This window comes from Leptodactylus fuscus, unplaced genomic scaffold (genome assembly GCF_031893055.1).
Source record: "Leptodactylus fuscus isolate aLepFus1 unplaced genomic scaffold, aLepFus1.hap2 HAP2_SCAFFOLD_227, whole genome shotgun sequence".
Lineage (NCBI taxonomy): Eukaryota > Metazoa > Chordata > Amphibia > Anura > Leptodactylidae > Leptodactylus > Leptodactylus fuscus.
The window spans coordinates 160,361-176,102 of NW_027440250.1; the positions used below are offsets into that span (position 1 = coordinate 160,361).

At 52.9% G+C, this 15,742-nt stretch overlaps 1 protein-coding gene across 1 annotated transcript in view; it reads right to left on the bottom strand.

Annotated features, from left to right (window-relative positions):
- Positions 1-14,188, bottom strand: part of LOC142187388 (myosin-IIIb-like) — a gene marked incomplete at its 5' end in the record, with an annotated part of 59,480 nt that extends 45,292 nt beyond the window's left edge. Inside the window, 5 exons of the mRNA XM_075261592.1 lie at positions 777-893; positions 7,408-7,516; positions 13,365-13,490; positions 13,812-13,911; positions 14,032-14,188. Of these exons, the coding sequence (XP_075117693.1) occupies positions 777-893; positions 7,408-7,516; positions 13,365-13,490; positions 13,812-13,911; positions 14,032-14,188 (609 nt within the window). The remainder of the gene's footprint in view (positions 1-776; positions 894-7,407; positions 7,517-13,364; positions 13,491-13,811; positions 13,912-14,031) is intronic.
- Positions 14,189-15,742: the final 1,554 nt, after the last annotated feature.

Consider the following 15,742-nt stretch of genomic DNA (forward strand, 5'->3'; position numbering starts at 1 on the left):
ATCAGTCTCCATCATCTTTATCAGATCAATCATCATCAGATCAGTCTCCATCATCAGATCAATCACCATCAACTGATCAGTCTCCATCATCATCAGATCAATCTCCATCATCAGTCTCCATCATCATATCAATCATCATCATATCAGTCTCCAGATCAATCAGATCAGTCTCCATCATCATCAGATCAATCATCATCATCATCAGATCAATCAATCACCATCAACAAATCAGTCTCCATCATCATCAGATCAGTCTCCATCATCATCAGATCAGTCTCCATCAGATCAATCTCAATCATCATCATATCAATCATCAGATTAGTCTCCATCATCAGATCAATCATCATCAGATTAGTCTCCATCATCATCAGATCAATCATCATCATCATCATCATCATCATCATCAGATCAGTCTCCTTATCAGATCAATCATAAGATCAGTCTCCATTATCATCATCAGATCAACCATCATATCAATCATCAGATCAGTCTCCATCATCAGATCAATCACAATCAGATCAATCTCCATCATCAGTCTCCATCATCATATCAATCATCATCAACAGATCAATCATCATCATCAGATCAGTCTCCATCATCATCAGATCAGTCTCCATCATCATCATCAGATCAGTCTCCATCATCATCAGATCAATCATCATCATCAGATCAGTCTCCATCATCATCATCAGATCAGTCTCCATCATCATCAGACCAATCATCATCATCAGATCAGTCTCCATCATCCTCATCAGTAGTAGTGAGCTGAGACTCACCGATCTCGGCCATCTGTGATCCTGTGAGGACGTCCCCAGCGAGAAGATCATTCACCTTCTTCACAATCCAACCAAAAACACGAGAGTAAACCACCCGGGCGATGGAGTCCCTGGCATCTACATACATGGGAGGAGACGTGAGACTTAGTGGGGTCACACTGTACACATGTAACATACTACACTCCTCACCCAGAAGGAGGCGCTGTGTGACCAACTCCAATATGTGACATGTAGGAGGGGCCGAGAGATTGTAAGAGAAGTGTTTTATCCCCCTGACCCCTCAGCAGTGATCTCTGGTGTTGTGCGAGGTCTCCTGGTCATGGACGGATATCACCAGAGAGGGGCACAATCCTTCACCTGGCAGAGTCCAGAAGATCACTACGAGACGTCAGCGCTAGTCTATCCTCTATATAATGATATGTCCTGGAATGGAGGTCTATCCTCTGTATAGCGAGGAGTCCTGGAATGGAGGTCTATCCTCTATATAGTGAGGAGTCCTGGAATGGAGGTCTATCCTCTATATAGTGATGTGTCCTGGAATGGAGGTCTATCCTCTATATAGTGATGTGTCCTGGAATGGAGGTCTATCCTCTATATAGTGAGGAGTCCTGGAATGGAGGTCTATCCTCTATATAGTGATGTGTCCTGGAATGGAGGTCTATCCTCTGTATAGTGAGGAGTCCTGGAATGGAGGTCTATCCTCTGTATAGTGATGGGTCCTGGAATGGAGGTCTATCCTCTATATAGTGATGTGTCCTGGAATGGAGGTCTATCCTCTATATAGTGATGTGTCCTGGAATGGAGGTCTATCCTCTATATAGTGATGTGTCCTGGAATGGAGGTCTATCCTCTATAGTGAGGAGTCCTGGAATGGAGGTCTATCCTCTGTATAGCGAGGAGTCCTGGAATGGAGGTCTATCCTCTATATAGTGAGGAGTCCTGGAATGGAGGTCTATCCTCTATATAGTGAGGAGTCCTGGAATGGAGGTCTATCCTCTGTATAGTGAGGAGTCCTGGAATGGAGGTCTATCCTCTATATAGTGATGTGTCCTGGAATGGAGGTCTATCCTCTATATAGTGATGTGTCCTGGAATGGAGGTCTATCCTCTATATAGTGAGGAGTCCTGGAATGGAGGTCTATCCTCTATATAGTGAGGAGTCCTGGAATGGAGGTCTATCCTCTGTATAGCGAGGAGTCCTGGAATGGAGGTCTATCCTCTGTATAGTGAGGAGTCCTGGAATGGAGGTCTATCCTCTGTATAGTGATGGGTCCTGGAATGGAGGTCTATCCTCTATAGTGAGGAGTCCTGGAATGGAGATCTATCCTCTATATAGTGATGTGTCCTGGAATGGAGGTCTATCCTCTGTATAGCGAGGAGTCCTGGAATGGAGGTCTATCCTCTATAGTGAGGAGTCCTGGAATGGAGGTCTATCCTCTATAGTGAGGAGTCCTGGAATGGAGGTCTATCCTCTATATAGTGATGAGTCCTGGAATGGAGGTCTATCCTCTATATAGTGATGAGTCCTGGAATGGAGGTCTATCCTCTATATAGTGAGGGGTCCTGGAATGGAGGTCTATCCTCTATATAGTGAGGAGTCCTGGAATGGAGGTCTATCCTCTATATAGTGATGAGTCCTGGAATGGAGGTCTATCCTCTATATAGTGAGGGGTCCTGGAATGGAGGTCTATCCTCTATAGTGAGGAGTCCTGGAATGGAGGTCTATCCTCTATATAGTGAGGAGTCCTGGAATGGAGGTCTATCCTCTATATAGTGAGGAGTCCTGGAATGGAGGTCTATCCTCTATAAAGTGAGGAGTCCTGGAATGGAGGTCTATCCTCTATATAGTGAGGAGTCCTGGAATGGAGGTCTATCCTCTATAGTGAGGAGTCCTGGAATGGAGGTCTATCCTCTATAGTGAGGAGTCCTGGAATGGAGGTCTATCCTCTATATAGTGAGGAGTCCTGGAATGGAGGTCTATCCTCTATATAGTGAGGGGTCCTGGAATGGAGGTCTATCCTCTATAGTGAGGAGTCCTGGAATGGAGGTCTATCCTCTATATAGTGAGGAGTCCTGGAATGGAGGTCTATCCTCTATATAGTGAGGAGTCCTGGAATGGAGGTCTATCCTCTATATAGTGAGGAGTCCTGGAATGGAGGTCTATCCTCTATAGTGAGGAGTCCTGGAATGGAGGTCTATCCTCTATATAGTGAGGAGTCCTGGAATGGAGGTCTATCCTCTATATAGTGATGTGTCCTGGAATGGAGGTCTATCCTCTATAGTGAGGAGTCCTGGAATGGAGGTCTATCCTCTATATAGTGAGGAGTCCTGGAATGGAGGTCTATCCTCTATATAGTGAGGAGTCCTGGAATGGAGGTCTATCCTCTATAGTGAGGAGTCCTGGAATGGAGGTCTATCCTCTATATAATGAGGAGTCCTGGAATGGAGGTCTATCCTCTATATAGTGAGGGGTCCTGGAATGGAGGTCTATCCTCTATAGTGATGTGTCCTGGAATGGAGGTCTATCCTCTATATAGTGAGGGGTCCTGGAATGGAGGTCTATCCTCTATATAGTGATGAGTCCTGGAATGGAGGTCTATCCTCTATAGTGAGGAGTCCTGGAATGGAGGTCTATCCTCTATAGTGATGTGTCCTGGAATGGAGGTCTATCCTCTATATAGTGATGTGTCCTGGAATGGAGGTCTATCCTCTGTATAGTGAGGAGTCCTGGAATGGAGGTCTATCCTCTGTATAGTGATGGGTCCTGGAATGGAGGTCTATCCTCTATATAGTGATGTGTCCTGGAATGGAGGTCTATCCTCTATATAGTGATGTGTCCTGGAATGGAGGTCTATCCTCTATATAGTGATGTGTCCTGGAATGGAGGTCTATCCTCTATAGTGAGGAGTCCTGGAATGGAGGTCTATCCTCTGTATAGCGAGGAGTCCTGGAATGGAGGTCTATCCTCTATATAGTGAGGAGTCCTGGAATGGAGGTCTATCCTCTATATAGTGAGGAGTCCTGGAATGGAGGTCTATCCTCTGTATAGTGAGGAGTCCTGGAATGGAGGTCTATCCTCTATATAGTGATGTGTCCTGGAATGGAGGTCTATCCTCTATATAGTGATGTGTCCTGGAATGGAGGTCTATCCTCTATATAGTGAGGAGTCCTGGAATGGAGGTCTATCCTCTATATAGCGAGGAGTCCTGGAATGGAGGTCTATCCTCTGTATAGCGAGGAGTCCTGGAATGGAGGTCTATCCTCTGTATAGTGAGGAGTCCTGGAATGGAGGTCTATCCTCTGTATAGTGATGGGTCCTGGAATGGAGGTCTATCCTCTATAGTGAGGAGTCCTGGAATGGAGATCTATCCTCTATATAGTGATGTGTCCTGGAATGGAGGTCTATCCTCTGTATAGCGAGGAGTCCTGGAATGGAGGTCTATCCTCTATAGTGAGGAGTCCTGGAATGGAGGTCTATCCTCTATAGTGAGGAGTCCTGGAATGGAGGTCTATCCTCTATATAGTGATGAGTCCTGGAATGGAGGTCTATCCTCTATATAGTGATGAGTCCTGGAATGGAGGTCTATCCTCTATATAGTGAGGGGTCCTGGAATGGAGGTCTATCCTCTATATAGTGAGGAGTCCTGGAATGGAGGTCTATCCTCTATATAGTGATGAGTCCTGGAATGGAGGTCTATCCTCTATATAGTGAGGGGTCCTGGAATGGAGGTCTATCCTCTATAGTGAGGAGTCCTGGAATGGAGGTCTATCCTCTATATAGTGAGGAGTCCTGGAATGGAGGTCTATCCTCTATATAGTGAGGAGTCCTGGAATGGAGGTCTATCCTCTATAAAGTGAGGAGTCCTGGAATGGAGGTCTATCCTCTATATAGTGAGGAGTCCTGGAATGGAGGTCTATCCTCTATATAGTGAGGAGTCCTGGAATGGAGGTCTATCCTCTATAGTGAGGAGTCCTGGAATGGAGGTCTATCCTCTATATAGTGAGGAGTCCTGGAATGGAGGTCTATCCTCTATATAGTGAGGGGTCCTGGAATGGAGGTCTATCCTCTATATAGTGAGGAGTCCTGGAATGGAGGTCTATCCTCTATATAGTGAGGAGTCCTGGAATGGAGGTCTATCCTCTATAGTGAGGAGTCCTGGAATGGAGGTCTATCCTCTATATAGTGAGGAGTCCTGGAATGGAGGTCTATCCTCTATATAGTGATGTGTCCTGGAATGGAGGTCTATCCTCTATAGTGAGGAGTCCTGGAATGGAGGTCTATCCTCTATATAGTGAGGAGTCCTGGAATGGAGGTCTATCCTCTATATAGTGAGGAGTCCTGGAATGGAGGTCTATCCTCTATAGTGAGGAGTCCTGGAATGGAGGTCTATCCTCTATATAGTGAGGAGTCCTGGAATGGAGGTCTATCCTCTATATAGTGATGTGTCCTGGAATGGAGGTCTATCCTCTATATAGTGAGGAGTCCTGGAATGGAGGTCTATCCTCTATAGTGAGGAGTCCTGGAATGGAGGTCTATCCTCTATATAGTGAGGGGTCCTGGAATGGAGGTCTATCCTCTATAGTGATGTGTCCTGGAATGGAGGTCTATCCTCTATATAGTGAGGGGTCCTGGAATGGAGGTCTATCCTCTATAGTGAGGAGTCCTGGAATGGAGGTCTATCCTCTATAGTGAGGAGTCCTGGAATGGAGGTCTATCCTCTATATAGTGATGTGTCCTGGAATGGAGGTCTATCCTCTATATAGTGATGTGTCCTGGAATGGAGGTCTATCCTCTATATAGTGAGGGGTCCTGGAATGGAGGTCTATCCTCTATATAGTGATGAGTCCTGGAATGGAGGTCTATCCTCTATAGTGAGGAGTCCTGGAATGGAGGTCTATCCTCTATAGTGATGTGTCCTGGAATGGAGGTCTATCCTCTATATAGTGATGTGTCCTGGAATGGAGGTCTATCCTCTATATAGTGAGGAGTCCTGGAATGGAGGTCTATCCTCTGTATAGTGAGGAGTCCTGGAATGGAGGTCTATCCTCTATATAGTGATGTGTCCTGGAATGGAGGTCTATCCTCTGTATAGTGAGGAGTCCTGGAATGGAGGTCTATCCTCTGTATAGTGATGGGTCCTGGAATGGAGGTCTATCCTCTATAGTGAGGAGTCCTGGAATGGAGATCTATCCTCTATATAGTGATGTGTCCTGGAATGGAGGTCTATCCTCTGTATAGCGAGGAGTCCTGGAATGGAGGTCTATCCTCTATAGTGAGGAGTCCTGGAATGGAGGTCTATCCTCTATAGTGAGGAGTCCTGGAATGGAGGTCTATCCTCTATATAGTGATGAGTCCTGGAATGGAGGTCTATCCTCTATATAGTGATGAGTCCTGGAATGGAGGTCTATCCTCTATATAGTGAGGGGTCCTGGAATGGAGGTCTATCCTCTATATAGTGAGGAGTCCTGGAATGGAGGTCTATCCTCTATATAGTGATGAGTCCTGGAATGGAGGTCTATCCTCTATATAGTGAGGGGTCCTGGAATGGAGGTCTATCCTCTATAGTGAGGAGTCCTGGAATGGAGGTCTATCCTCTATATAGTGAGGAGTCCTGGAATGGAGGTCTATCCTCTATATAGTGAGGAGTCCTGGAATGGAGGTCTATCCTCTATAAAGTGAGGAGTCCTGGAATGGAGGTCTATCCTCTATATAGTGAGGAGTCCTGGAATGGAGGTCTATCCTCTATATAGTGAGGAGTCCTGGAATGGAGGTCTATCCTCTATAGTGAGGAGTCCTGGAATGGAGGTCTATCCTCTATAGTGAGGAGTCCTGGAATGGAGGTCTATCCTCTATATAGTGAGGAGTCCTGGAATGGAGGTCTATCCTCTATATAGTGAGGGGTCCTGGAATGGAGGTCTATCCTCTATATAGTGAGGAGTCCTGGAATGGAGGTCTATCCTCTATATAGTGAGGAGTCCTGGAATGGAGGTCTATCCTCTATAGTGAGGAGTCCTGGAATGGAGGTCTATCCTCTATATAGTGAGGAGTCCTGGAATGGAGGTCTATCCTCTATATAGTGAGGAGTCCTGGAATGGAGGTCTATCCTCTATAGTGAGGAGTCCTGGAATGGAGGTCTATCCTCTATATAGTGAGGAGTCCTGGAATGGAGGTCTATCCTCTATATAGTGAGGGGTCCTGGAATGGAGGTCTATCCTCTATAGTGATGTGTCCTGGAATGGAGGTCTATCCTCTATATAGTGAGGGGTCCTGGAATGGAGGTCTATCCTCTATAGTGAGGAGTCCTGGAATGGAGGTCTATCCTCTATAGTGAGGAGTCCTGGAATGGAGGTCTATCCTCTATATAGTGATGTGTCCTGGAATGGAGGTCTATCCTCTATATAGTGATGTGTCCTGGAATGGAGGTCTATCCTCTATATAGTGAGGGGTCCTGGAATGGAGGTCTATCCTCTATATAGTGATGTGACCTGGAATGGAGGTCTATCCTCTATATAGTGAGGGGTCCTGGAATGGAGGTCTATCCTCTATATAGTGAGGAGTCCTGGAATGGAGGTCTATCCTCTCTGCCTTGGGGCCCCCACTGGTCATGTGACTAACAGTCCGCCCGCCTCACCTTCTGCTTGCTGCTTGTTGTGCAGTCTCCGGATGGCTTCACCGCGGGTCAGAGACGTCGTACAAACCAAACAGCTCATCAGATCCTCCGGCTGCACCCCAAACTGGCCCTGGAAGAGAACCCCCAAAAGTGACCAGCACAAGAGGGAGAGGTGCAGAGGGCCGAATGGAGAGGGGGAGGGAGAGGTGCAGAGGGCCGAATGGAGAGGGGGGAGGGAGAGGTGCAGAGGGCCGAATGGAGAGGGGGGAGGGAGAGGTGCAGAGGGCCGAATGGAGAGGGGGGAGGGAGAGGTGCAGAGGGCCGAATGGAGAGGGGGGAGGGAGAGGTGCAGAGGGCCGAATGGAGAGGGGGGAGGGAGAGGTGCAGAGGGCCGAATGGAGAGGGGGGAGGGAGAGGTGCAGAGGGCCGAATGGAGAGGGGGGAGGGAGAGGTGCAGAGGGCCGAATGGAGAGGGAGAGGTGCAGAGGGCCGAATGGAGAGGGAGAGGTGCAGAGGGCCGAATGGAGAGGGAGAGGTGCAGAGAGCCAAATGGAGAGGGAGAGATGCAGAGGGCCGAATGGAGAGGGAGAGATGCAAAGAGCCGAATGGAGAGGGAGAGATGCAAAGAGCCGAATGGAGAGGGGAAGGGAGAGGTGCAGAGGGCCGAATGGAGAGGGGGGAGGGAGAGGTGCAGAGGGCCGAATGGAGAGGGGGGAGGGAGAGGTGCAGAGGGCCAAATGGAGAGGGAGAGTTGCAGAGGGCCGAATGGAGAGGGGGGAGGGAGAGGTGCAGAGGGCCGAATGGAGAGGGGGAGGGAGAGGTGCAGAGGGCCAAATGGAGAGGGAGAAGTGCAGAGGGCCGAATGGAGAGGGGAAGGGAGAGGTGCAGAGGGCCGAATAGAGAGGGAAAGGTGCAGAGAGCCGAATGGAGAGGGAGAGGTGCAGAGGGCCGAATGGAGAGGGAGAGGTGCAGAGAGCCGAATGGAGAGGGGGAGGGAGAGGTGCAGAGAGCCGAATGGAGAGGGGGCGGGAGAGGTGCAGAGAGCCGAATGGAGAGGGGGAGGGAGAGGTGCAGAGGGCCGAATGGAGAGGGAGAGGTGCAGAGGGCCGAATGGAGAGGGAGAGGTGCAGAGGGCCGAATGGAGAGGGAGAGGTGCAGAGAGCCGAATGGAGAGGGAGAGGGAGAGGTGCAGAGAGCCGAATGGAGAGGGGGAGGGAGAGGTGCAGAGAGCCGAATGGAGAGGGGGAGGTGCAGAGGGCCGAATGGAGAGGGGGAGGTGCAGAGGGCCGAATGGAGAGGGGGAGGTGCAGAGGGCCGAATGGAGAGGGGGGAGGGAGAGGTGCAGAGGGCCGAATGGAGAGGGGGAGGGAGAGGTGCAGAGGGCCAAATGGAGAGGGAGAAGTGCAGAGGGCCGAATGGAGAGGGGAAGGGAGAGGTGCAGAGGGCCGAATAGAGAGGGAAAGGTGCAGAGAGCCGAATGGAGAGGGAGAGGTGCAGAGGGCCGAATGGAGAGGGAGAGGTGCAGAGAGCCGAATGGAGAGGGGGAGGGAGAGGTGCAGAGAGCCGAATGGAGAGGGGGCGGGAGAGGTGCAGAGAGCCGAATGGAGAGGGGGAGGGAGAGGTGCAGAGGGCCGAATGGAGAGGGAGAGGTGCAGAGGGCCGAATGGAGAGGGAGAGGTGCAGAGGGCCGAATGGAGAGGGAGAGGTGCAGAGAGCCGAATGGAGAGGGAGAGGGAGAGGTGCAGAGAGCCGAATGGAGAGGGGGAGGGAGAGGTGCAGAGAGCCGAATGGAGAGGGGGAGGTGCAGAGGGCCGAATGGAGAGGGGGAGGTGCAGAGGGCCGAATGGAGAGGGGGAGGTGCAGAGGGCCGAATGGAGAGGGGGAGGTGCAGAGGGCCGAATGGAGAGGGGGAGGTGCAGAGGGCCGAATGGAGAGGGGGAGGGAGAGGTGCAGAGGGCCGAATGGAGAGGGGGAGGGAGAGGTGCAGAGGGCCGAATGGAGAGGGGGAGGGAGAGGTGCAGAGGGCCGAATGGAGAGGGGGAGGGAGAGGTGCAGAGGGCCGAATGGAGAGGGGGAGGGAGAGGTGCAGAGGGCCGAATGGAGAGGGAGAGGTGCAGAGGGCCGAATGGAGAGGGAGAGGTGCAGAGGGCCGAATGGAGAGGGAGAGGTGCAGAGGGCCGAATGGAGAGGGAGAGGTGCAGAGGGCCGAATGGAGAGGGAGAGGTGCAGAGGGCCGAATGGAGAGGGAGAGGTGCAGAGGGCCGAATGGAGAGGGAGAGGTGCAGAGGGCCGAATGGAGAGGGAGAGGTGCAGAGGGCCGAATGGAGAGGGAGAGGTGCAGAGGGCCGAATGGAGAGGGAGAGGTGCAGAGGGCCGAATGGAGAGGGAGAGGTGCAGAGGGCCGAATGGAGAGGGAGAGGTGCAGAGGGCCGAATGGAGAGGGAGAGGTGCAGAGGGCCGAATGGAGAGGGAGAGGTGCAGAGAGCCGAATGGAGAGGGGGAGGGAGAGGTGCAGAGAGCCGAATGGAGAGGGGGCGGGAGAGGTGCAGAGAGCCGAATGGAGAGGGGGAGGGAGAGGTGCAGAGAGCCGAATGGAGAGGGAGAGGTGCAGAGGGCCGAATGGAGAGGGAGAGGTGCAGAGGGCCGAATGGAGAGGGAGAGGTGCAGAGAGCCGAATGGAGAGGGAGAGGGAGAGGTGCAGAGGGCCGAATGGAGAGGGGGAGGGAGAGGTGCAGAGGGGCCGAATGGAGAGGGGGAGGGAGAGGTGCAGAGGGCCGAATGGAGAGGGGGAGGGAGAGGTGCAGAGGGCCGAATGGAGAGGGGGAGGGAGAGGTGCAGAGGGCCGAATGGAGAGGGGGAGGGAGAGGTGCAGAGGGCCGAATGGAGAGGGGGAGGGAGAGGTGCAGAGGGCCGAATGGAGAGGGGGAGGGAGAGGTGCAGAGGGCCGAATGGAGAGGGAGAGGTGCAGAGGGCCGAATGGAGAGGGAGAGGTGCAGAGGGCCGAATGGAGAGGGAGAGGTGCAGAGGGCCGAATGGAGAGGGAGAGGTGCAGAGGGCCGAATGGAGAGGGAGAGGTGCAGAGGGCCGAATGGAGAGGGAGAGGTGCAGAGGGCCGAATGGAGAGGGAGAGGTGCAGAGGGCCGAATGGAGAGGGAGAGGTGCAGAGGGCCGAATGGAGAGGGAGAGGTGCAGAGGGCCGAATGGAGAGGGAGAGGTGCAGAGGGCCGAATGGAGAGGGAGAGATGCAGAGAGCCGAATGGAGAGGGGAAGGGCGAGATGCAGAGGGCCGAATGGAGAGGGAGAGGTGCAGAGAGCCGAATGGAGAGGGAGAGGTGCAGAGGGCCGAATGGAGAGGGAGAGGTGCAGAGGGCCGAATGGAGAGGGAGAGGTGCAGAGGGCCGAATGGAGAGGGAGAGGGAGAGGGAGAGGGAGAGGGAGAGGGAGAGGGAGAGGGAGAGGGAGAGGGAGAGGGAGAGGGAGAGGGAGAGGTGCAGAGAGCCGAATGGAGAGGGAGAGGTGCAGAGGGCCGAATGGAGAGGGAGAGATGCAGAGAGCCGAATGGAGAGGGAGAGGTGCAGAGGGCCGAATGGAGAGGGAGAGGTGCAGAGGGCCGAATGGAGAGGGAGAGGTGCAGAGGGCCGAATGGAGAGGGAGAGGGAGAGGGAGAGGGAGAGGTGCAGAGAGCCGAATGGAGAGGGAGAGGTGCAGAGGGGCCGAATGGAGAGGGAGAGATGCAGAGAGCCGAATAGAGAGGGAGAGGGAGAGGTGCAGAGAGCCGAATAGAGAGGGAGAGGGAGAGGTGCAGAGAGCCGAATAGAGAGGGAGAGGTGCAGAGAGCCGAATGGACAGGGGAAGGGAGAGGTGCAGAGGGCCAAATGGAGAGGGAGAGGTGCAGAGGGCCGAATGGAGAGGGGAAGGGAGAGGTGCAGAGAGCCGAATGGAGAGGGGGAGGGAGAGGTGCAGAGAGCCGAATGGAGAGGGAGAGGTGCAGAGGGCCGAATGGAGAGGGAGAGGTGCAGATGGCCGAATGGAGAGGGAGAGGTGCAGAGGGCCGAATGGAGAGGGAGAGGTGCAGAGGGCCGAATGGAGAGGGAGAGGTGCAGAGGGCCGAATGGAGAGGGAGAGATGCAGAGAGCCGAATGGAGAGGGGAAGGGAGAGATGCAGAGGGCCGAATGGAGAGGGAGAGATGCAGAGAGCCGAATAGAGAGGGAGAGGTGCAGAGGGCCGAATGGAGAGGGAGAGGTGCAGAGAGCCGAATAGAGAGGGAGAGGTGCAAAGAGCCGAATGGAGAGGGGGAGGGAGAGGTGCAGAGAGCCGAATGGAGAGGGAGAGGGAGAGGTGCAGAGAGCCGAATGGAGAGGGAGAGGTGCAGAGGGGCCGAATGGAGAGGGAGAGGTGCAGATGGCCGAATGGAGAGGGAGAGGTGCAGAGGGCCGAATGGAGAGGGAGAGGTGCAGAGGGCCGAATGGAGAGGGAGAGGTGCAGAGGGCCGAATGGAGAGGGAGAGATGCAGAGAGCCGAATGGAGAGGGGAAGGGAGAGATGCAGAGGGGCCGAATGGAGAGGGGAAGGGAGAGATGCAGAGGGCCGAATGGAGAGGGAGAGATGCAGAGTGCCGAATGGAGAGTGGGAGGGAGAGGTGCAGAGGGCCGAATAGAGAGGGAGGGGTGCAGAGGGCCGAATGGAGAGGGAGAGGTGCAGAGAGCCGAATAGAGAGGGAGAGGTGCAGAGAGCCGAATAGAGAGGGAGAGGTGCAGAGAGCCGAATGGAGAGGGAGAGGTGCAGAGGGCCGAATGGAGAGGGAGAGGTGCAGAGGGCCGAATGGAGAGGGAGAGGTGCAGAGGGCCGAATGGAGAGGGAGAGGTGCAGAGGGGCCGAATGGAGAGGGAGAGATGCAGAGAGCCGAATGGAGAGGGGAAGGGAGAGATGCAGAGGGCCGAATGGAGAGGGAGAGATGCAGAGTGCCGAATGGAGAGTGGGAGGGAGAGGTGCAGAGGGCCGAATAGAGAGGGAGGGGTGCAGAGGGCCGAATGGAGAGGGGGGAGGGACAGAGGGCCGAATAGAGAGGGAGAGGGAGAGGTGCAGAGAGCCGAATAGAGAGGGAGAGATGCAGTGCCGAATGGAGAGTGGGAGGGAGAGGTGCAGAGGGCCGAATGGAGAGGGGGAGGGAGAGGTGCAGAGGGCCGAATAGAGAGGGAGAGGTGCAGAGAGCCGAATGGAGAGGGAGAGGTGCAGAGAGCCGAATGGAGAGGGGAAGGGAGAGATGCAGAGGGCCGAATGGAGAGTGGGAGGGAGAGGTGCAGAGGGCCGAATAGAGAGGGAGGGGTGCAGAGGGCCGAATGGAGAGGGAAAGGTGCAGAGGGTCGAATGGAGAGGAAGAGGTGCAGAGGGCCGAATGGAGAGTGAGAGGTGCAGAGAGCCGAATGGAGAGGGAAAGGTGCAGAGGGTCGAATGGAGAGTGAGAGGTGCAGAGAGCCGAATGGAGAGTGAGAGGGAGAGGTGCAGAGGGCCGAATAGAGAGGGAGAGGTGCAGAGGGCCGAATAGAGAGGGAGAGGTGCAGAGGGCCGAATAGAGAGGGAGAGGTGCAGAGGGCCGAATAAAGAGGGAGAGGTGCAGAGAGCCGAATGGAGAGGGAGAGGTGCAGAGGGCCGAATAGAGAGGGAGGGGTGCAGAGGGCCGAATGGAGAGGAGGAGGGAGAGGTGCAGAGGGCCGCATGGAGAGGGAGAGGTGCAGAGGGCCGAATGCAGAGGGAGAGGTGCAGAGGGCCTAATGCAGAGGGAGAGGTGCAGAGGGCCTAATGGAGAGGGGGAGGGAGAGGTGCAGAGGGCCGAATAGAGAGGGAGAGGTGCAGAGGGGCCTAATGGAGAGGGGGGAGGGAGAGGTGCAGAGGGCCGAATAGAGAGGGAGAGGTGCAGAGGGCCTAATGAAGAATCCAAGCCCCTACATGTGACGCCCCCTGCCCTTCACAGGTCTTACCGCAGCAGCCTTCAGCCACCCCATGGTGACCCGATCCACGCTGACCCCACCGGCCTCCTGGGGCTCATACATAATGTTCCCCAGTGACAGGACCCCGGAGAGGACGATCTTCAGATCCAGCTCCTCCTGCCATACGGAGAGAGAACAGGAAGTTACATCACACGGGGTCCTAATATAGGGGGGGACGAGGGGAACACAGGAGATGAGATGGGATGAAGCCCGGCCCGTCACGTCCAACCCTACAGTGAGGGGGCAAAATAGGCAGGGGGAGAATCACTCTATAGACAGTATACAGGGGGGAGTCACACTATATACAGGGGGGAGGTGGGGGGAGTCACACTATATACAGGGGGGAGGTGGGGGGAGTCACACTATATACAGTATGGGGGGGTGGGAGTCACACACTACATTCAGTATAGAGGGGGGGCACTGACGTGGGGGTCCTACCTGAGTGTGGAATCCCACCATCCTCATGGCGTTGCACATCCTCTGGTAAGCGTCACTCCAGCCCCCGGGCTCCGCCTCCTCCCAGCCCCCGCCAATGTATCTGCAGGACAAGAGTAGAACAGACTTGTGAGGTGTGCTCGGGGGTTGGACAGTGGGTGTGGTCAGGGAGGGTCTATTCTCACACAGGAGGAGTGGCTAGGGGCGTGTCTACCGGCCATACCTGTACATGGGGGGCTGCAGCAGCCCGTACGCCTCCTTCTCCTCCCCAGGACACCCAAACAGCAAGTAGTAGAAGACGTGAAAGTTCCTCTCGCCGGGATCCTGATGGGTCACCCGCGACTTCTCCAGCAGATACTCATTGATCTTAGCGCCTCTGACTGCGGAGCAACAGGGGGAGGGGCAGAGCGCACAAAGTTATATCCAAAGGGCAGGAAGCAACGACATAATACCCCAGCACTGATAGAAGACAGGACACCGCCGCATGTACGGAGCAGGGGAAGACCGAAGACACCCAGAGCTGCACTCACTATTCTGCTGCTTGTGACTGGAAATAGCAGGTTAATGAAGGAAAATGGCTCAGCCGAGGGAGGGGGCAAATAATAGATCACATGTGAAAGCTGCCGGAGTACAGCTCTGAAGCTACAGAATACTGATAAGTAATGTACACAGCAACTGCACCAGCAGAATAGTGAGCGCAGCTCTGGAGTATAATACAGGATAAGTAATGTAATGTATGTACACAGTGACTGTACCAGCAGAATAGTGAGCGCAGCTCTGGAGTATAATATAGGATAAGTAATGTAATGTATGTACACAGTGACTGTACCAGCAGAATAGTGAGCGCAGCTCTGGAGTATAATACAGGATAAGTAATGTAATGTATGTACACAGTGACTGTACCAGCAGAATAGTGAGCGCAGCTCTGGAATATAATACAGGATAAGTAATGTAATGTATGTACACAGTGACTGTACCAGCAGAATAGTGAGAGCAGCTCTGGAATATAATACAGGATAAGTAATGTAATGTATGTACACAGTGACTGCACCAGCAGAATAGTGAGCGCAGCTCTGGGGTATAATACAGGATAAGTAATCTAATGTATGTACACAGTGACTGTACCAGCAGAAGTGAGTGCAGCTCTGGGGTATAATACAGGATAAGTAATGTAATGTATGTACACAGTGACTGTACCAGCAGAATAGTGAGCGCAGCTCTGGAGTATAATACAGGATAAGTAATGTAATGTATGTACACAGTGACTGTACCAGCAGAATAGTGAGCGCAGCTCTGGGGTATAATACAGGATAAGTAATGTAATGTATGTACACAGTGACTGTACCAGCAGAATAGTGAGCGCAGCTCTGGAGTGTAATACAGGATACGTAATGTAATGTATGTATACAGTGACTGTACCAGCAGAATAGTGAGCGCAGCTCTGGAGTATAATACAGGATAAGTAATGTAATGTATGTACACAGTGACTGTACCAGCAGAATAGTGAGCGCAGCTCTGGAGTATAATACAGGATAAGTAATGTAATGTATGTACACAGTGACTGTACCAGCAGAATAGTGAGCGCAGCTCTGGAGTATAATACAGGATAAGTAATGTAATGTATGTACACAGTGACCAGCAGAATAGTGAGCGCAGCTCTGGAGTATAATACAGGATAAGTAATGTAATGTATGTACACAGTGACTGTACCAGCAGAATAGTGAGCGCAGCTCTGGAGTATAATACAGGATAAGTAATGTAATGTATGTACACAGTGACTGTACCAGCAGAATAGTGAGTGCAGCTCTGGAGTATAATACAGGATAAGTAATGTAATGTATGTACACAGTGACCAGCAGAATAGTGAGCGCAGCTCTGGAGTATAATATAGGATGTGGAATAGTGAGTGCAGCTTGGCACACAGACTACCTTAA